The 22,917-nt window shown below is 32.7% G+C and overlaps 1 protein-coding gene across 10 annotated transcripts in view; it reads right to left on the bottom strand.

Moving 5' to 3' along the window:
* Positions 1–18,285, bottom strand: part of LOC127701758 (ubiquitin-like modifier-activating enzyme 1) — a 54,947-nt gene extending 36,662 nt beyond the window's left edge. For 2 of the 10 annotated variants that reach the window (XM_052205742.1, XM_052205723.1), the window contains exons 1-8: positions 18,046–18,259; positions 17,552–17,656; positions 15,756–15,785; positions 7,060–7,080; positions 5,219–5,283; positions 4,283–4,451; positions 1,560–1,694; positions 1,163–1,269 (exon numbers count right to left, since the gene is read on the bottom strand). In XM_052205742.1, coding sequence (XP_052061702.1) covers positions 1,163–1,269; positions 1,560–1,694; positions 4,283–4,451; positions 5,219–5,283; positions 7,060–7,080; positions 15,756–15,785; positions 17,552–17,656 — 632 coding nt within the window. In that variant the 5' untranslated portion in view covers positions 18,046–18,259. The other 8 variants (XM_052205737.1, XM_052205731.1, XM_052205762.1 and 5 more) reach the window with 8 other exon arrangements.
* Between the last annotated feature and the right edge of the window lie 4,632 nt (positions 18,286–22,917).

Below are 22,917 nucleotides of genomic sequence, written 5' to 3'. Positions count from 1 at the left end.
CCATAATTACCCATTTAAATACATCATAAAAGTCTTAAAATAGAAAATGACATACATAATCATGTCTAAAAATAATATATCTTTAATCAGCATTTTTATTAGTAACTTCTAAAAAAAAATTGACAACTAATCACCTTACGACAATACAAAATTTCTTATACATAATTTTAAAGCAGTGTAAGGGAGGTAATCCAAATTTAACATTGTACTTAAAAGTGATTGTCCATTAAAAAGGAAACCCTTGTTTTTTCCCCCTAATTCCTAAACCGTTTGAGCCATTATCCCCCAAAGCCAAATCTAACCATCCCTTTGTGGTATGGAAACTTGTTGTACAATTTCAGAGAGATCCATACACTGTTCCACAAGTTATTGTCTGAAAACTAGAAAAATGCTTATTTGCGCCCCTTTTTTGGCCCCTAATTCCTAAACTGTTAGGACCATAACCCCCAAAATCGATCCCAACCCTAATTTTGTGGTTATAAACCTTGTGTTTAAATTTCATAGATTTCTATTGACTAATACTTAAGTTATTGTCTGGAAACCAAGTGTCTGTGGACATCGACGACGACATACCAATATACGACCGCAAATGCGGTCGTATAAAAATTGCGGTTTTTATCCCATGCAATCATAGGTTTGAACGTTGTTTTCAATTTAGACCTGTTTATATTTTTTCGTTTGGGCTTGTATTATATTTGCCTTCGGGTTTATATGATCCATTCATCCTATTTCGACTCTTAAAAATTCAAGAGTCTATCCTAAATTGAGGTGTATCAATTTTTGCATCTCATGTTTGCGGTATACCATCTTTTCTGCAAGTTTATTGTTTTTGTTTGGTATTAAATTAATAATTAAGATCCATTTTGTAACATCTGGGGATCCGTTTATTTGGCAATAGCCATGGCAGTCAGCAGGGTTTAAGAAAATTGGTTGTTCGACCTTCTAGTCAAATGCGTTTTGTTAAAATATACTTTTTCATTTTTTGGTCTTTTGGAAAATGTTGTTTGTGCTGTATTTAGACCCCTCTACCAAGAAATTTGTTTTGCATGCACACGTATAAAAATTGTGGTTTTTATCCAACGCAATCATAGGTTTGAACATTGTTTTTAATTTGAACTAATATATATAATATATATACAGTATATATATGCTATTCACATACCCAAATAAACCTTTTGTATCAGCTACTATCAGTTTGATTCCATTTGAATGACAATATTCACCAAGCTTTATCTGCTCATCAAGTAGAGAGTTTGTCAATACTACCACCTGTAATATAACACAATTTCTGGTTAAAGGAACTTATTTAGGTGGATGTACAATAGACAATAACACCATGAAATATTTTAAAATACCTCATTGTGGAAGATGCTTGACCATCTCTAACAAAGATTTTAAAAGTTTACACCTTTCAGCTAACATGTTAAATAATACTGAAATTTAAAATAAGGAAGAGTTCAACAAGAAAATAAAATGCAATGAAGAATTGCCTAAATGGTTAGACCCCATTACTTCACTTTGTAACCATTTGTCAAGAAACTTATATCAAATCTATTTACCTGGAACCTTTTGAGAAAGCTTTCTGACAAGGGATCAGTGCTAGAACTAATAGGTACATAGCTATTCAATTCAGAAAGTCTATTCAGAGAAGCAGTAGCTCTGTTCTTCCCCATGTCATTCTCCCTCAAGAAAAACTACAATATAGAATTAAAAAACAGTAAGTTATACATTATACATTGTTTAAGGTAAATCACTATACATTCAACTTTATCATTAACTTTTCAAAGTTTCATTATTGATAAAACTAATGGCATTAAGTATGCAGACAAAAAATCTACAATATTTTGTCTGTTTTCAGCAGAATCATCTTTTAAGTTATAGAATAAGGAAATAGTGTTAAGAAAAGAAAAATTGTTGGTGCATTCTGCTGCAGTATGGTCAAATTAAGGGTCAGTTGAAAGTCAAACTGCTGTTGAAAATAAAATGTTATGAGGAATACATCAATGAGACAACAACCCAATACCTACACTTATTTCATAGTTTTACAATTTACTTGTATAATAAAATGCTCCCCTGGGGCGCAGCTTGATACGACCGCAGAGGTCGAACCCAGAACAGTTGGGGCAAGTATGGACACAACATTCAAGCTTGATACAGCACTGAATTTGGATTGTAATTAAATATTTGACACAGCATAGGTTTCTGACACAGAATGAAAGTGGTCTAAGAACTTAAAAATTTTTAATTTACCTATTCAAACCATATCATTATCATTTGCTTTTATATATAAATCAGAAATAACCAATTTAAAATGGAAAATTTTAAAGAAAAAAAAGGAAAAAAAAATCCCCCCCCCCCAAATTTTTTGAACCCCCTTATGATTCATCACACCCAAACTTAATCCCAGCCTTCCCTTTGTGGTATGGTACCTTGCAGTACAATTTCAGAGAGATCCATACACTTGAACACAAGTTATTGTCTGGAAACTAGAAAAATGCTTGTTTTTTGGCCCCAAATTCCTAAACGTTTAGGGCAATTACCCCCAAACTCAAACCCAGCTTTCCCTTTGTGATATGGAATCTTGCAGTACAATTTCATAAAGATCCATACACTTACACACAAGTTATTGTCCTGAAACTAGAAAAATGCTTGTTTTTTTGCCCTTTTATGGCCCCATATTACTAAAATTTTGAGGGAATTACCCCCAAAATCAATCCCAGCCTTCCCTTTGTGGTATGGTACCTTGCAGTACAATTTCAGAGAGATCCATACACTTGAACACAAGTTATTGTCTGGAAACTAGAAAAATGCTTATTTTTGGCCCCTTTTTGGCCACTTATTCCTAAACTTTTTGGGCAATTACCCCCAAACTCAATTCCAGCTTTCCTTTTGTGATATGAAACCTTGTAGTACAATTTCATAAAGATCCATACACTTACACACAAGTTATTGTCATGAAACTAGAAAAATGCTTGTTTTTTGCCCCTTTTTGGCCCCTAATTCCTAAAATTTGGAGGCAATTACCCCCAATATCAATCCCAGCTTTGCCTTTGTGATATGGAACCTTGTGGTACAATGTCAGAGAGATCCATACACTTACACATAAGTTATGTCTGGAAGTTACAAAAATGCTTATTTTTGGCCCCTAATTCCTTAACTGTTGGTACCATAACCCCCAAAATCAATCCCCACCTTCCTTTTGTGGTATTGAACCTTATGGTAAAATTCATTGAGATCCATTCACTTAAGCTAATGTGTCTTCAGAGGACGACGACGCCGTCATACCAATATACAACCACAAAATTTTTTGCGGTCGTTTAAAAACTGTTGATTGATTGATTGATTGGTGTTTAATGCCACTTTCAACACTATTGTGCTATTTCGTGGCGATCAGTTTTTATTGGTGAAGGAAGCCAGAGCGCCCGGAGAGAACCACAGACCTTTCGGTAGAAAAACTGACAATCCTAGTCAATTAAGATCGTAGTCAAGTGCACCTTCCCCGTGCGGGATTCGAACACACAACCTCAGTGTTGACTGGCTAGTGTAACAGTAGTTCAACTACTTATACCACTGGGCCAAAGAGGCCCCTCAACACTATTGAAAATATATCATGTCATACAAGAACCTGATATTCTAATTGGCCAACAACCAAAAATAGAGCCCCAAAAAAATAGGAGTGTTTTTGGTTGCATGCCCCCCAAAAAATAGGGTCCGTTGGTTGGGAATTTTTTTTTTTTTTTTTTATTCAATCGATCTCATCATAAAGTTCTTGGAGCTATTCTTCAAATATTTTTGAGTGTGAACCTTTAACAATGTTTAATGAACGTTTGTATATCAGGTTTATAGTTGTATTTCATCAATCAAACTGCGAGTTCACTAGTTTTAAGCATGCCATTTGTTTATTGCCATTCACTGTCACAAAAACGCTTCAACAAATAGCACAAATTAGACCATGATGATTTAAGGATATTCGAAAAGAAGAGATTTTTTCAAAGCACACAAAAAATTACTAATATTTTATTTTTTTAGGGTCAGATCCTATAAATTAGGGTCGATCAGGCGACCGGAAAAACACATTTATTTTTTTTTGGCTTAGGCCAAACCAGTAGAGGTTTGCATAGAGCAGATTTCTAGAAACCAATAAGTAGAACACAATGAATTTTATTACACAAAGTTAGTCATTGTAGTGTAAATCCAGAACTCAAAACTCTCAATAACCAGAACAGGTTTAGAAAGTCAAGGAGATATGTATTCTAGAAATTGATATTTTATAACTACTAACCTGTGAACTCAGATCATACCAGGTTGTTTCTTCTGTGTCTTGTATAGTAACAGATTTAACACCACCAAGAACAACATTCTTTGCAATCTCTATTCCTAGTCCTTTCATTCCACAAATTAGAACATTAGAGTTGGCCATCTTTTTCATGGCTTCATGGCCAAGTACATATCTAAAACAAATGTATAAGAATGTGTAATTATATTTATGGCAATACCTTTACCATGTTTACATACAATATGAATGTAAATTTTATATCAACAATGCCTTACATAATACGTTTGTTCAAGCACCTGCCATGTCTCTTTATACAGTCTATTTTCAAAGCCAGAATGAAAATATTTAAATTTTCATCTCAAATTATCACAATATTTACCAATATGTCTATTTTCTGTGTTCAATTGAAAATAACAACATTTTTTGTAACAAAATTCATTTTTTGCACTGAAAAGGTACTGAAAAGATATAATAATAATACATCACAGCAAGCTTCAATCACTTTTTTGTTTACTTTGAATCTCATTTTTTTTTCTATGCAAAAAAAAGGATACCATTTTCAGGAATTAGATTTTGACACTAGAAAAAGGGGAGGAAAAGACCTCTATTCCATCATAATCATTTCTAAGCTTGTGGTGCAAAAACCTGACAGCATTTGGTTTCAATATGTTTCATTGAACATGTTGAACAGGAATTATGTTAAAATAAAATAAAATCACATCTCTCCATATTACAAGGAAGTAGTAACACTATAACAAAAAGAAAAACCCACAATCTTATAAAAATATCATGTTTAAACTTGATTTTAAAATTGTAAGTAGACAATAAAAATTCTGCTATAAGGAAGAAAATCCTATCCTTGCAAAATATATCTGTGGGTGACAGGTAACAATAACCTTACTGGTCGTCTCGAAAGTTTACATTCTCAGCATTTTTACTTACAACTGTCTGGAATACAGACTTTCATCAATGTCAGTTTCACTTGTCCCATTCTGTGACATGTTGACCTAAAAAAAAATTAAAACTTTCCTCAAATGATGTCATTTATCTATATAATAAATTAATTCAAATTAAAGAAAATCCAAGAGGATTGCTGATTCTGTAACGCAGTATACTCACTATTTGGCAAATTGTTTCTCACGGTCCAATTAAGTTTCTACCAGCTACCCTAATTTAACAGCCTTTATATAGGGTTCACTGTCTGCTAACAGTAATAATGGACACTACAAACAACATATGTGTAGCTAAGTACATGACATATAAACAGGATGCGAGTCCTTAATTTAAAGAACAATACTTTATTTCCTCATAGAATAAAAATTCTTAAACAAATTGCTGATGTGATAATCCCAAATTATGACTGAAACAATGCAAAACTTTAATTTCATATTGCAACTTAATATCCAATTAACAAGCTTCAGATATTTTTTTTATGACATATATTATGTCTGATGTTTTGACATATTATTTTACAGTTCTCAGAAAAGATTTAAATCATGAATAATGTTTTGCTGATAATTAGCATTATGTAGTAATGGTAGCAATGTAACAATCTTAACCCTTCAGAAATTTAGGACAAAGTTTAGTGTCAACACCAAGAATGAAAAGATAGCTAACAAAGCAAGTATATTCATGTTTTTCATTTCAAAGTGTCCAGCATTTTTTTTACTTAAATAATCTTTATACAACTAAATTCTTTATGCATGTGGTTTGCTTGCAATATGCTAAAGGAATTCCAAAGCAGTTAAATCCCTTGAATAACAAATAAGCTGTATTTGTATTAAAATATATTTTTTCAATCTATCAAAAACATTTAAACATTTATCACCCTTCACCAGCAGCTACTGTAAATTCAGAAATTATTGCAAGCATTTATTATTGCGATTTTTGAAGAATGGACGAAAATACGAGATTAGTTATTGCAATTTCGGGAAAACAGGCCTACAGACATATGTATCAGATATCTGAATGCAACTTTTTATTATTGCGATACACATCCAGACGTATTATTCACATTAATAACCTCACAATTATTTCTGAATTTATAGTATTCTGGAGGACTTTTGACTAATACAAGCAGCTGTTCAATTGAGGGGCAGTGGTCACTTTTTAGCTAAATAATATTTTTAGGTCTTTATTCAGTTGGTGCCAAAACAATGACAGACATTACAGCTCTCCATAATAGTATGATCAACAAACTTTTGGCTACTTTAATCCCCATTTTTTCACCAAAGTTTTCTTATGTCATGTATGCATTGAAAAAAATTATTATTTCCTGATTTTTTATCACCTGTGAAATCAAACTTTCACTCTTTTTCATAACCAGACTGAAACTATACGTATGTCAGTTTTAATTATTATGCTTGCCAACAAATTTGACAACCAAACTTTTCTTGAACATGCTATTGTAGAGGAGCTCTAAATCGTTCCAAATTTTATACACTGACGAACAGACCTCTAGAATAACAAGCAACAGAGCACCATAAAAATTCAATCCCTGCAAGCAGTGGTAGTCTCCTAACAAAGGTTTGCTTAAAAATAAGTCAACAAATGACAAGAGCCTTCAAATAGCTAAGTTTGGTTTTCTTACTGAATTGAGCAAATCAACATTAATAAAGCTGTATCACACAGAAAACGTTTCAATGGTTTTATCACAGTGAATTTAGAAAGAGAAAAATATGTGCAGAATTCAAGAGTAGTAATATTATGTGAAGTTTTTAGTGTAATAGCTGTGACTGGCCTGTAGACACATCTGACTACATGCAAGCAGATTATTATCTTACCTTTTTGGGGCTATTTGAATTCTAAAATTTGAAAATATTAATTAAAATAACTTGTTATACTAGTAACTCCCCTAGGTCATGTACATTTTCAATATTAAATAAAATGCTTCGCTGGGGCGCAGCTTGATACGACCGCAGAGGTCGAACCCTGAACAGTTGGGGCAAGTATGGACACAACATTCAAGCTTGATACAGCTCTGAATTTGGATTGTTATTAAATATTTGACACAGCATAGGTTTCTGACACAGAAAGAATGTGGTCTAAGAACTTGAATTTTTTTAATTTACCTATTATGGTCCAATGTCCAAAATCAAAATACATGGTTAGATTCAGCACATCAAAGAACCCCATATATTCAATTTTTGTTAAAATCAAACAAAGTTTAATTTTGGACCCCAACTTGGACAAACTTGAAAACTGGGCCCATAATCAAAAATCTAAACACATGTTTAGATTCAGCATATCAAAGAACCCCAAGATTTCAATTTTTGCTAAAATCAAACTAAGTTTAATTTTGGACCCTTTGGACCTTAATGTAGACCAATTTAAAAAACGGGACTTAAAATTAAAAATCTAAATACACGGTTAGATTTGGAATATCAAAGAACCCCAATAATTCAATTTTTGATGAAATCAAACAAAGTTTAATTTTGGACCCTTTTGACCTCAATATGAACCAATTTGATAGCGGGGCCCACAAATAAAAAATCTAAATTCATGGTTAGATTCAGCATATCAAAGAACCTCATATATTCAATTTTTGTTGAAATCAAAAAAAGTTTAATTTTGGACCCCAACTTGGACCAACTTGAAAACTGGGCCCATAATCAAAAATCTAAACACATGTTTAGATTCAGCATATCAAAGAACCCCAAGATTTCAATTTTTGTTAAAATCAAACTAAGTTTAATTTTGGACCCTTTGGACCTCAATGAAGACCAATTTAAAAAACAGGACCCAAATTAAACATCTAAAAACATTGTTAGATTTGGCATATCAAAGAACCCCAATAATTCAATTTTTGATGAAATCAAACAAAGTTTAATTTTGGACCCTTTTGACCTCAATATGAACCAATTTGATAGCGGGGCCTACAAATAAAAAATCTAAATACATGGTTAGATTCAGCATATCAAAGAACCTCATATATTCAATTTTTGTTGAAATCAAACAAAGTTTAATTTTGGACCCCAATTTGGACCAACTTGAAAACTGGGCCCATAATCAAAAATCTAAATACATGTTTAGATTCAGCATATCAAAGAACCCCATATATTCAATTTTTGTTGAAATCAAACAAAGTTTAAATACTGGACCCTATCTTGGACCAACTTGATAACTGGGCCCATAATCAAAAATCTAAACACATGTTTAGATTCAGCATATCAAAGAACCCCAAGAATTCAATTTTTGTTAAAATCAAACTAAGTTTAATTTTGGACCCTTTGGACCTTAATGAAGACCAATTTAAAAAACAGGACCCAAAATAAAAAATCTAAATACACGGTTAGATTTGGAATATCAAAGAGCCCCAATAATTCAATTTTAGATGAAATCAAACAAAGTTTAATTTTGGACCATTTTGACCTCAATATGAACCAATTTGATAACGGGGTCCACAAATAAAAAATCTAAATACATGGTTAGATTCAGCATATCAAAGAACCCCATATATTCAATTTTTGTTGAAATCAAACAAAGTTTAATTTTGGACCCCAATTTGGACCAACTTGAAAACTGGGCCAAAAATCAAAAATCTAAATACATGTTTAGATTCAGCATATCAAAGAACCTCATATATTCAATTTTTGCTAAAATCAAACAAAGTTTAATTTTGGACCCTTTGGACCTTAATGTAGACTATTTTGAAAACTGGACCCAAAATTAAAAATCTAAATACACTGTTAGATTCGGCATAACAAATAAATAAATGTGATCAAAGATTTTACAAATCTAATGTGCCATACTGTGCAATTAAAGATTACTTCTTGAAATTTTTCAATATTTGAAATTTGAAAAAAAAATAATATTTGAAGAATAATTCTTTTTAATTTCTGAAATCTGAAATGAGAAAAGATTGACCCCCCACAATTTCTTTTTATCCCCCCCCCCCCTTTTTTCCCACAAAAAATTCTTTCCCTCAAGATATGGTCATAATCTCAATTCAAATTTCCAATGGAGTTGGCAACCATAATTACCCATTTAAATTTACCATAGTGCTAACTTAATCTATTTTATAATAGAATTAAAAATATAGTGTCAAATCTTTCATATGGATTTTTTTGTAAAAAAAAATGATGCAACATTTGCAGATATTTTTACTGGTCTTCCTTTATAAATATGCATTTCTTTAAACATAATTTAAAAGCAGTGTAAGGGAAGTAACAAAAACGTTGTATTTGGATTACCTCCCTTACACTGTTTTAAATTATCTTTATTGTTCATTAACCATTACTTTATACATAATTTAAAAGCAGTGTAAGTGAGATAATTTCAATGATGTATTTGATTTATCTCCCTTACACTGCTTTAAATTATGTTTTGTACTAAAGTATTTGTCCATTAACCAGGACAACCTTGTTTTTCCCCCTTTTTTGCCCCTAATTCCTAAACGGTTTGAGCCATAACCCCCCAAAGCAAATCCTAACCATCCCTTTGTGGTATGGAAACTTGTAGTATAATTTCAGAGAGATCCATACACCGTTCCACAGTTATTGTCTGGAAACTAGAAAATGCTTATTTTTGGCCCCTTTTTGGCCCCTAATTCCTTAACTGTTGGTACCATAACCCCCAAAATCAATCCCAACCTTCCTTTTGTGGTATTTAACCTTATGGTAAAATTTCAAAAAGATCCATTCACTTTAACTAAAGTTAAGAGTGCGAAAACCAATGTGTCTTCGGACGACGACGACGACGACGACGCCAACGTCATACCAATATACGACCACAAAATTTGTTTGCGGTCGTATAAAAACCAAGTTGCTTGTCTAACAACAAGATTATTTCTGGATTGCACAAAGAACATATATAAAAACACGTTTAGTATATGATTATGCTAAATTGTTTATCATTGTTTTTTTGCTAATCAAAAATACAAACAAAACTGTTTATGATTACAAATATTCAGCACAGACGTCTCATTGGCTTGTATTTTAAAAATGAATAACATTTTCTACTCCATACAACTGTCTCAGTCTAAGCAAATATTTTAAGCAAACAGCATCAGAGCCTTTTACCAATTTCAATATTTTTTTCATTTGGTTTAAAAATATAACACTCAAAAAGTAGACTTGTACCTAACAACCATTACTTTGAACAGATTTTGTTTGTAATTTAACAATATATACCAGCACACATGTGATAAAAATTGTAGCAAAAAAAAAAAACAACAGAACATTCAGTGCAATCAAACAACAAAAAAGAACATAGCCATGTGCAAGTTTTTAAACTCAAACTTAATGACACAAATGGATGGTAAAATTATTGAAACTATAAGACACAAAGGGAAGGAAAACTGTTGAAACTAAAAGTTTATTTGAAATATAGAAAGTGGTTATTCTTGTCTATGTGAATGTATCGAGTTATCTCCACTGAATTAATTTACATTTCGTTAATTGTCCCAAGTCGACTCAACTCTTGAAAAACCCAGAGTTTGTTATACAGCTGTATGATCACAGACTTAGCCACATGTGTCAATCATCAAAGACTGTATGGTCATGTTACAATGCTTGTGTTTAAATTAGGTTGCTGTCTCACAGACATTTACCGATTATCCCATATCTGAATTCATGTAAAAAAACAAAAGAAAACAAGTTTGAATCTGTACAAAAATATCACTTAAAAAGAAATGGGGATTAGTTTTTCCCACTGTCTGTCTCATTGGCACACACATCCTTATATTCATAATTGTTCAATTCAATAGTTTTAGACAAATACCTATCCTCTTTGACATGTTTGATAGTATTAATTTGTCTGCTTTCATTTTCTTTCATATTATTTTTATTTCTTACATCAAACTTTTAATTTTCCTAGTTTTGTAGAAACAATGTCAGTATGAACGGAACAACCATAAATAAATTATAGGTGTTAAAAAAAATGTTTTATACAATTTTTTTAGATATTTGAACAATTTCTAAACACATAAAATAACCATTTGTACAAAAAAATAGACGTGTTGTCAACACAAAGGCAGCCTTATTGCATATATTGTCTGTCAACCAGAACAAAACATTCACTTGACCAGAAGGTCATCACCATACACTTATGAACATGATGAATCAAGACTACAGGAAACACAAAATAAAAAGTCTGATCAAGTTAAATTTTCATTAAATATTTGAAGTCCAATGCAGTAATTCAACCAAAAGTCAAAAAGAACAAAATGCAATCTCAATATGTAAGTAAGCATTATACACTAATGTACTAGGTCAAAAATCTGTTCAAGATCTGCAGGCATTCCAAAAAGGAAAAATTCTAGGCTGTTTAATGTAGAGAGTCTTTTTAAAGAAAAATGTTTCACTGCAACTATCACATTAACTTTACATTCTCAATGATCTATGAAAATGAGGTCAAACCAAACCTACCAGACTGACATGTCCATCTTACAATCATTCCATCCACCAAATATAGTTAACAGTCTGCACCAAAATCTTTTCAGACTATATATGCTACTTACATCATGTACATGTATGTGTCTAAACACAGTTTTGCAAAATTACTAGTCTGAATAAAATTTTAATAATCTGGGACATCAGACTACTAGTGGCTAACGTTATAGACTGAGTTAACCTACTGCTTATAGTATCCCAGGAACAGACCTATCCACAAAAATAAATATTGGTAAATGAACCATGAAAATGTTGTCAAGGTCAAATAATCCTGCCAGAAGGTATCTACACTTTACAATCATTCCATACACACAAATATTGTTGACATATTGCAAATATTACTTGAGAAACAAGACTTGACCCGGAAAAGGAGTAGGTCCGTTAAGGGCCGATCTTGGCCTCAAATTTCAGGTTCATCTGATGCAAGATTTTGGTCACTTTTTAAACACTTAAGTGTCTACTTCAGTCGATTCAATTAGTTTATGTGACAGATTTGAACTGATTTTATCATTAAAGACGTTCAGATTCAAGCTTAAATATGAAAAATCTATCAAATATGCCATAATATGTCACTTTTCAGATGGTTTTTGTCAAAAATGAAAGTGGCCGCATCCGTGTTCATCCTTAACCTTTATATATGTTATGTATTATCATCAAATACAACTTGCATTTAAATATTAAGAATGAACACAAATGCGGCCACTTCCATTTAAGACGGAAACCGTCTAAAATGTAACTCAAATGCTAAAATTGTGAAGATTTCAGTAATTTAGCATGACTTAATGATGCTAGTACCCGATATATATGCATGGTATTGTCAAAAACTGCCCATATTTATGTAGCAGAAGTATTCTACTTTCCAATAAATAGCTAAAAATTTACATTTTAACAATTTTGTAAAACTGCTATATTTTGGGGCCAAAAAGGGGTCTTACTGGACCTACTCCTTTAACATTGACCAATGAACCCTGAAAATGAGGTCAAGGTCAGATGACATCTAAAAGAGAGACATGTACACCTTACAACCATTCCATACACCAAATATAGTTGATCTACTGCTTAAAGTATAATCAGAGAAACAGACAAAATCATTTAAATTTTTTCTTGATTTCTGATCCATGAAATGAGGTTGAGGTCAGATGCACAGTCTGACAGACATGATGACCTTGCAAGAATCCCATGTATCAAATATTGTTACCCTATTACTCATAATGACTTAGAAATTCACATGACAAAAATCTATAGTTTTATAAGCAGTTGTTGAACCATGGCGGATAAACTAAACATTATGGATTCATTAAGGAAATTATGATAGTTCCACAACTATACATGGATATTGGGCATGAAGAAAACAAACATGACAAAAAAAAGTGCAGAAAACAGATTATTTGAGTGAATTTTCTAAGTCCAAGGACCATAACTCTGCCCAAAATCATCAGACCAGAACAATATTAAGAAATAATTCATGGAAGCCATAGATTTGTTGGACATTTACACATGGCCTGGGCCGTGATATTCGAACTTTATCTTGAGCATTAGCAGCCACCAATATGCACATCTCTGAGTCTGCGCTAAGTATAAATATATCGAGAATTTTATCACAATGTTGTTTACAAAGCGAAATAAGCACGTCATATTAGAATTCAAACTTGATCTGTAACTTTGTCATGATAAAACAATACACCAAATATCAAATCAATATCTTCAAGCATGAAGAAAAAAAGAGTGGAAAACTGATTTGCCAGACTGACAGACAGGCGGAAGGAGTGCAAACCTAAAATCCCCTTCGACTTCGTCAGTAGGGGACTAATAAAAAAGCTCCCAAACCTTCCTTTTTTTACCACCCCACTGCTATATATCTATACTACTAAAATAAAGAGGACCAATTTGTTAGCCGGCATGACGTAAAAACGACTAATCAAAGAATTCAACTTAATATAGGACAATGGTGTTGTTTTAAAAATTACATCATTTCAGGCCCTTTTGTTTTCCACATAATTAATATCACCAATAATTAACAAGTTCCGGGTCGAATCCGATACTGATACCAATAGTATATGTCACATGCAGTTTTCTGTTACCATCTGTAAATCCCTCCTCTATCAGCACCTGGAATTCTTCCAGTAGTTGTTTTATATCAATGTTACACTATAGTACACCATTTAACAAGTCTGTTTTATTCCACCTCAATACCACTATTAATTTTGGTTAATTAGTTAAAATGTGGATTATGTCCACATGTGGACACAGATGATGCCCCCCGCTTGCATATCATATAGTTATAAAGGGACATAACCGAAGAACGGTAAGAGTGACGCTACCACAATTTGATCTTGATCTGAATTTTGTGGTAATAAGCATTGTGTATAAGTTTTATAACATTTGGTTGAGACAAACTAAAGTTAGAGAACAGAAAAGAAAAATTCAGCAATTTTTATGTTTATAAAGGGACATAACTCAAGAATGGTAAAAGTGACGCCACCGAATTTCGTACTTAAACTGTATTATGTAGTAATAAGCATTGTGTATAAGTTTTTATAACATTTGGTTGAGGCAAACTAAAGTTAGAGAACGGAAACAAAAAATTTGTACTTGATCTTAGAAAAAAAATTTGTAGGGGTTCTTCAGAAACCAGTGTCTCGCCTACTTTTGCTGTTAATCGCAGGCTCAACAAAAATGAGGAAAAAAATAAAAAAAATATTCCTCTCTATACTATCTTTTGATTGTAAATTGCTTCTGTTTAAGTTTGGTAAAAATCCAGGATAGTTTATGAATCTAATAAATGTTTTAAAAACTTAAACTGCAGACTGTATGTAATGTTAACTGGAAGAAAAACTAAGTCCATTTATAAGTAAAATAAGGTAAAAATGGAACAAAATTTTAACAAAATTTCCTTCTAGATACTAGCTTTTAATCATAAACAAGCTTCTGTCCAAGTTTGGTACAAATCCAGGATAGTTTAAAAAAGTTGTTAAAATTTTAAAAACTTTAACCACAGAGTGAATGTAATGTTAACTGGCAGAAAAACTAAGTCCATTTATAAGTAAAATACTGAAAAAACGATTTTTTTTTTACAAAATTTACTTCTGGATACTATCTTATGATCATAAACAAGCTTCTTTCCAAGTTTGGTAGAAATCCAGGATAGTTTAAGAAAGTTATTAAAATTTCAAAAACTTTAACCACAGAGTGAATATTTGTGGACGCCGCTGACGACGGAATTTAGGATCGCTATGTCTCGCTTTTTCGACAAAAGTCTAGGCTCAACAAAATTGAAAAATTTAGCAATTTATCCATTTGTAAAGGGGAATAACTCTAGAACAGTAAAAGGGACGCCACCAAAATTCAAACTTGATCTGTGTATTGTGGTAATAAACATTGTGTATAAGTTTCATAACATTTGGATGAGGCAAACTTAAGTTAGAGAACAGAAATGAAAAATTTTGCAATTTTTCCATTTATCAAGGGACATAACTCTAGAACGGTTAAAGTGACGCCACCAATATTCAAACTTGATCTGTGTTTTGTGTTAATAAGCATTGTGTATAAGTTTGATAACATTTGGTTGAGGCAAACTTTAGTTAGAGAACGGAAACCAATTTTGGGACGGACAAGGGTAAAACTTAATGCCCCCTCAGCTTCGGCAGGGGCATAATAAAATTAGTTCATAGCAAGTTTATTGTAGTAAGAAAACCAGGACGTGTTCAAACAGACATATTTTGAAAGCAGAGAAAACAATATGAATACTGAAAATCGAGACTAAAAATACGGCATAGGTACTTTAATTCATTCACGGACCTGCAATGTCGAGGGTGTGTTCTAGTGTTCAGTTATAAAGACTTAACAGCAAAAGTTACTTTCTAGTATTAGAAAAAAGTTCTCATAAAGATAAGCATCAGAGAAGCACACTATAAAAACATGATAAACAGAAGCTGGATGGGTTCAAAATGTACGATTGGAATATTCAAAATCAAAATTTTGCAGAAAACATGTACAGGAGAAAAGATAATTGACTTTTTTTCCATTTTGACACCCAGTGCTGCAGTGACATACATTGTACATATATATATTATATAGGGCAAAAGTACCTTTACTGGCTTTGATCCCATTGTTAATCCCTATCAATAAAGATAGATTCAATCATTACATTTTATCATATTTATTAAGAGTAACTCTAGATAAAAGTTATTTGGTATGTTTCATTTTGTTGTAGATTCTTGGATGTTTGGCCTCTAAAAAATTTTGACAATAAATCCACTGTAATTAAATGGTAATAGGTAACTTAAGTTCTGTACATTCCATATATTTATAAACCCAATGCCAGAAGAAAAACAATGCAGCACAGATCAGAACTTGCCCAAAAAGTCAGAATAATTACATACACAATTCAACCCTCGAAAAAATGAACCTTATCTATTATAAGAAATCTGCACTAAATACAAGCATAGAACTGCTGTTCACTAAAACAAAATATAAATACACTCTCTTTCTATTGATCAGAAAGGTGGGAAATCAATTTACATGGTTAAGGACCTTCATAACACTTAACTTCTTCAAAACATGGGGCTGTCAGTATGTAGTTAGGTAAGGTAGTGATTACGGTAAAAAATTCAGTCATAAATTAGACTACAAAAATGAAATCAATATACATGCATCAATTTTTCATAAGAAAAAAAATCCAAACAAATAGATTAAGATGAGTAAATATAAAAGGAGAATGTGTCTGAGGACAAGAATGCCCCTGCTCAAGCTTGCTTTTCAAAAGAAAATGGGACGGGCCGAAGGATGGATGGTCAAGGGTAACACTTAATGCCCCCTTCACCTTATGGCGGGGGCATAAAAATTAATTGGAGTTGCTTCTCCATATAACTTTATTAGGACTGCTGCTACTGCTGGATATAAAAAGTTTTTTATTTAATGAAGCAGCTTCAATGTCAGGTGCTTCATTTGCAATCCAAATAAAAGAAACAAAAACTTATCACATGCCCCCAAGACATGTAGGATTGATGTTTCCCTTTAACTCTGTATGCACTATGGCCATTGGGGACATATAATAAAAGCAGGGACTTTAATCTTGTGGTGAAAGGGTCCAAATCCAAGGGAAAAAATATAAACCATGTTTTATGTCTCCCTACCTACCCTTGCACATTATATGGACGTTTTTGGTGAAGCACTGTTAACATGGTTAAAGTCCACATATATTTGTGTGAAAGTTTAGAACATTTTCTTAAATAATCTATGAAAAATATTTAAATAAACAAAATGTATTACATGTACCTGTAACAGTACCTATCTAGCCCTATTTATTTTTGGCTTAACCAATGGACTGTAAAAGACATACAAAGTTAAGTGTTCTACATCCTACCAATCTTGCACTGACAAAGTAAGGCCCCAACTTTAAATGTGTGTACTGTTTAGCAATTCAACAAAGTATAATCATGATAATACACCAAACTCAAGTGTGTCTGCCACTGAAGAAAATGAATTATTATTCCTAGTTTTTAAGTGTCAGTCTTAATGTGATTGTTTTGAAAAGGTCATTAGGTCAACCTTTGCAAAAACATAGGCAAGTAGGAGATAAATCTTGGAACTCAAAATTAGTGTAAGGTGCTATTACAAAATGTATCACTATCAGACTGGTAACTTAAAACATGTTGATTAATAAATCTTAGTTTTCTGTGCACAAGCATATCCTCTGATGAAAAATAGCTGTCAAACCTGTTAATGAGCACTATCAACATTAAATTACTTAGTTTTTTTTAAAAGTCTTTAAAGTGGTCTCTGAAATATAAAAAATTTCGCGCACATAGGTAATTATCGATCCATGCATATTTCATTTTGTATTTGAACCATATATATTTCGCGTCTTTTGAAATATACTCACTTCTTTTATAACAGAATTTGAGGCGGAATTTTCAGTATTTTGTTCTATGTTATTTTGTCTCTGTTTCTTGGCAGGAGGACCCTCAGAATCCGTGCAACTGGACATCTGGTAAAACACAAAGAAAATACAACTGCAGCGTAATTTCAAGCATAAATCAAGAATAATTAATAGAATGTGGTCTTTAATAGAACTGAAATACCTGTCTAAATCAAAATTTAAAGAAAATCTAAAGGAACTACGATGTTTTTGGGGTTGCAGACGAGTTTCAGCGCCACAAAAATGGCGGAGGTTACGGAAGCCTACACGTGCGGAAGAACGATCACTCGGGCCTTTACCTCTAGTTAACACCCAAAATAAATTTTTTGACAGGCCAGTTTCATAATTTTTAAAATGACATGATACTGAAAACAAAAAAATGGTTGCCACTATGAACAATAAAAACATATAAAGATCAATTATTAATCGAAATTAAAAAAAATGTGTATTGAACAAACCAACAAGTGGGTTCACAACATGAACGACTTGCTTGAGCGGCTTTCTTCAGTTTCGATGATATTTGACAGGTTTACTTCAACACGATGAATTATAAGTCTTCTATGTTTGATTTCAAATAAATAACAATGTAAATATTGCTATCGAAAAGTCCCGAACAAAGACAGTATTAAAAGCAATGAGTCAACGATTACGGTGATTTCCAATAATATTTCTGACATACAAAGTACTTCCTGTTTCTATGTCACTCCCCGGGAACTCTGGGAAATATGCAAATTTGAGGCCTAAGGAGAAAACGAAAGTAAAACAAGGACCTACACGTGTCAACACCTTTTCATTGTCTGTGTGTCTGTAACAAATAATTATAATTGCGATGATTTTTTATTGGACGGGATAACTTTTGCAAAAATAAGAACTTGTATGTTTAATTTCTAAGAGATGGAGGGTGTCCTGTCAACGTATATTTGATCATATTTGTTCCGCTAACACTAACAGAAGTTCCACTGGAAACTGTTATAAACTTTGCCATAATATCTGTTCCTGTTGGAACAAAATTAATATTCTATAACCTTTATTCCGTGCGGAACAAATACTATTATATTTGGTCCAGTGGAAATAATATTAAGAATGTTTTTTTTCCACTTGGAACTAATTATATTATGAAGGAACTTCTCAGGATTTCGTGACAGCCCTTCCCAGTGGGAAATCTAGTGACAAAATATCACCTCCCCTGTAAACACTGAAAACTAGATCTTCTCAATATTTGTCTCATTTTAGCAAGGACGCTATCAATTATGGATTCACCGAAAAACGTTCTGGTAAATAGTTAAAATAGAAATAAATTGAATTGAAAATAAAACTTCCACTCAATGTTACCATTTTCCTCCTTATGTAGCAAACGACGAATACAGCAGGCTATAGATGCTTGGAGTAAAAATGGTTTAAAATGTTGCTATGCGAATAAATTCCTGGAGTACCAATTCAATTTATTTTTTTACTGTCTGTATATCTCTCTGGAACATGCTAATTATTCGTATATATATACAGCTAGATCAGCGAAAGTCAGGGAAAAATTCCAAAGGAATCGATTGATATGCAGCAAAGATTGGCACTTTTGAAATTAAGTTACTAAGCAAAATCAAACAGACCTTATCTCGATGTAAACATTGAATGTCAATAGATCGAGAAGACCGCAAATACTTGTTCGAAACTCGAGACGACTTTTCTTAAAATTGTTTACAAAAGAGTAGAAAGATACCTACTTTATAAAAATAGTTATCTTTAATTTTTTAACCTGGTGTGCTCGATAACTTAGGTGTGAAAAAATAAGCATACTTTGGGAAACTGTAACATGCTAAGGACTTTTTGGAACACTCAGAAAATTGGTGACCCGAACGATCTTTCGATTTTGTATGTACATGATTTTTTCCGATTTTTTTTTTATCAATATGCAGCAAAGATTGGCAGTTTTTAAATTTCAGTTTCACAAGCTTATAAAGCAATTATCTCGATAAATACTCAGTGACCATAAAACATCGTGTATTTGCACGTATATTTCTATTAACACAGTTTAACAAATAATTTCTTTTATACAATGTACAATTATTATTTAGAAATAACCTTTGATCAGTATCGTCACCGGTATTGTTTTATTATTGACTTTCTCGACTCTATCATAAGAAGAGCGAATTTTCTCTTGTTTTCGTTCACTGGATATCCCACTGTTCCTTTCTGTATTCTTTAATTTTTTCAAAGTTTAGGAATTTTTTCTCTATTTATAGTTTTGCCCATTATTCATTTTTCTATATATTGTAACATTATTCTGTATTTTCTATGTTTGCCCTATTTTTCTCTTTTCTGTAAACCTCTCACCCAGACCCTCTTTTAAAGCATTATTTGTATGCAAACTGTCATGAAAGCGCAAAATTTAATCTTGCATTCGTGTCCATTGTTCAGCGATAGCAATTCAACAAATGCATGCCGCAAAATTTATCAATATACAAGAATTTTTCCTGTGCAATTGCCCAGCTGAAACCCGTGTATTTGCGCACACATCTCTTGTACATAGAATCATCTGTGATCGGAACTATAGTTGCAGATTCTTGCTTTTCTTCTACAATGTCTATGCAGTTTAATACTGAGTGTAGATGACAAAATTCTTATAACAGTAAGAAAATCAATAAAAAGAATAATCAATATACTAGTGTTTCAAAAATATTTGACTTTAAAAAAAATAAGTTGCACGTACTTAATTGCGCATTCAACGACCATACGGTTGACGAAAGCTGCCTATAGTGTCAAAATATTACCTCCCCTGTAAACACGGAAAACGGATCTTCTTGATTTTTGTCCCGTTTTAGCAAGAACGCTATTAATTGTAAATTTACAATAAAGCGTTCTGGTCAATAGTTACAATAAAAATAAATCGAAATAAAAACAAAATGTCCATTTAATATTACCATTACCCTTCTAAAACAGCAAACGCGAGCACAGTAGGCTGTAGGAGTTTTGTATAAAATTTGTTTAACATGACGCTATGCGAATAAATTCCTGCAGTAACAACTTCAATATATATATTGATGAGGGTGTGGATAGGGATAACAGAATTGAGAATAATTTGAAAAAAATAAAGAATAGAGAAAAATGGGCAAAAAAAAAATAAAGAATAGAGAATATTGGGGTATAAAATGTCAAAATGATCGTAATCGGAATTGTTTCATTGATCTGAGCCATGCCAATTCTATACATCGTAAGCATTAGCATTTTCCCTCCGAAACATGATCTTGCACAAGTTAAAAAAAATCTTGAAGTGTCATTTCGTCCGCTAGTGCAGACGAAGTTATTTCTACATCCACATTGTGTCAGCAATAATTATATATAATAACACCTATCAAACAGTTTGTGACCAGGATAACCATTGACAACAAAAAGAACTGCAATAGAAGGGAATTGTAGAGACAAAATGACTCTTTCGCCGGCATTATAATTTATTCCTCCGTCTGAGTTTCAATAAATGAAAAAATGCAACAACAAAAAACGCAAAATGTCTCACTTACTGTTGCATTAAAAGACCATCATATTGGAGTCATATTTAAAAAATCCATAATTCATTACAATTTAAAACGACAGCTTATTGGAAATAGCTGGCTGATATTGTTTTTGAATTTTTGGAAATTTTGATATTTGCAACAAAATTAAACGCTGGTCAGACAGGTATCTGATAAAAAGCATTTATGACATCATATAAATAAGAAGGTGTGGTATGAGTGCCAATGAGACAACTCTCCATCCAAGTCACAATGTATAAAAAGTAAACAATAATAGGTCAAAGTACGGCCTTCAACACGGAGCCTTGGCTCACACCGAACAGCAAGCTATAAAGGACCCCAAATTGACTAGAGTAAAACAATGCAAACAGGAAAAACAACGGTCTAATCTATATAAAAACGAGAAACAGTTATGAACCACACCAACAAACGACAACCACTGAACAACAGGCTCCTGACTTAAAACAGGTGCATACAAATGCAGCGGGTTCAAACGTTTTAACCTTCACCCTAACCTGAAACAGTAGTGTAACATTACAACATAAAAAGACACACTATAAAATATCAATTGAAATGGCTTAACTCGATCAAAAAGACACTAAGTCTTGTAAGTCTAATTCAGGTCTCTAGTTATCAGCGTTAACTTGTCCTTTGTTATGCCATTGTTCCTTTTAATTGTCCCCTGGTTTGTCTCTGCATTTCTGGTCTTCTGGACTGACGCTTTGGTTTTGATCTTTTTTTTGACAGTAAGGCTCAAGGATAAAAGCCTAGTTCAGGTGATCGAATTTTTATTTTCAGAACAAATATACAAATTGCATACTTGTCTGTGTGGTTCTCGATCTTTATTCAGTGGAGTAAATTGATATATTTAAGTGTTTTTTTTTTATTTTGTGATCTCTAACTATCAGATTCCAGATTTATGTTACTATGTTAGGTATCGAACTTTCTGCCTCATTACCATCGCCAGAAAACCAGCATTTGGTTCTGCAATTATTCATTTCCCGCGAAAAAGTCTCTTGAACAAGTTCGAACGTCAGAGATTTTGGTTTCCTAGGAGAAGCTACAATTGACATTGTCGGTCGGTTCTTGCTCATGTGAAAGATCTTTTTCTGCCCTTCGGCGTTTTATAAAGACAAGGTGCAGCTCAACAATGACCGGACAATGATTTGTATAGTGAGACTATACAAACCCTTGGTACGGACAATGTCGAGCAAGTGAACGCAGAAGCTGTTCTCAAACAATGGGATCTTAGCGGCACAAGAAAGGTCGAACTAGCATTCACATACAGTGACTACCATGACTATAGGTTCAAATCTTTGGGCTTTATTAAAATGTGTGTTATTTTTAATGAAGCGTTGACCACACACTTGTCCCGCTTTTTCTACTATTAAACATGTATCTTACTGTAAATTGATGCATGTTTGATGGTACAAAATTCAAGGCAAGTATCTGCCAGCCGGCTCTGATAGCCTAATGCAGTTCTTCATACGGTAAATATGAAACAAAAACGGATGTAACAAGTTATACTTCGGACCCTAATATTACAATTTTCGGCCGGGGGGCTTTGTCCCCCTGGACCCCTATTAACCTAGGGGCCTCAATCGGCGGCCCCCAAACCCCTGCCTCGTCTGTTTCCGATGTCTAGTTACGGCCCTTGCACGTACTGGTACTCAGTTGAAAACTTGAGTCTGAGGTTACATACAACGCAGGTAATAAAACTCATTTGAGACTGAGATTACATATCGAAGCACATAAAATAGGATACTCTGTCTGATTTTAATGTACAAAGTCTTTCCAAGTGTCGTAAAATTACATAGGTATTTCAAT

Source organism: Mytilus californianus, unplaced genomic scaffold (assembly GCF_021869535.1).
Source record: "Mytilus californianus isolate M0D057914Y unplaced genomic scaffold, xbMytCali1.0.p SCAF_1, whole genome shotgun sequence".
In the NCBI taxonomy this organism is placed as follows: Eukaryota; Metazoa; Mollusca; class Bivalvia; order Mytilida; family Mytilidae; genus Mytilus; species Mytilus californianus.
This window is presented reverse-complemented; position numbering and strand designations above follow the sequence as displayed.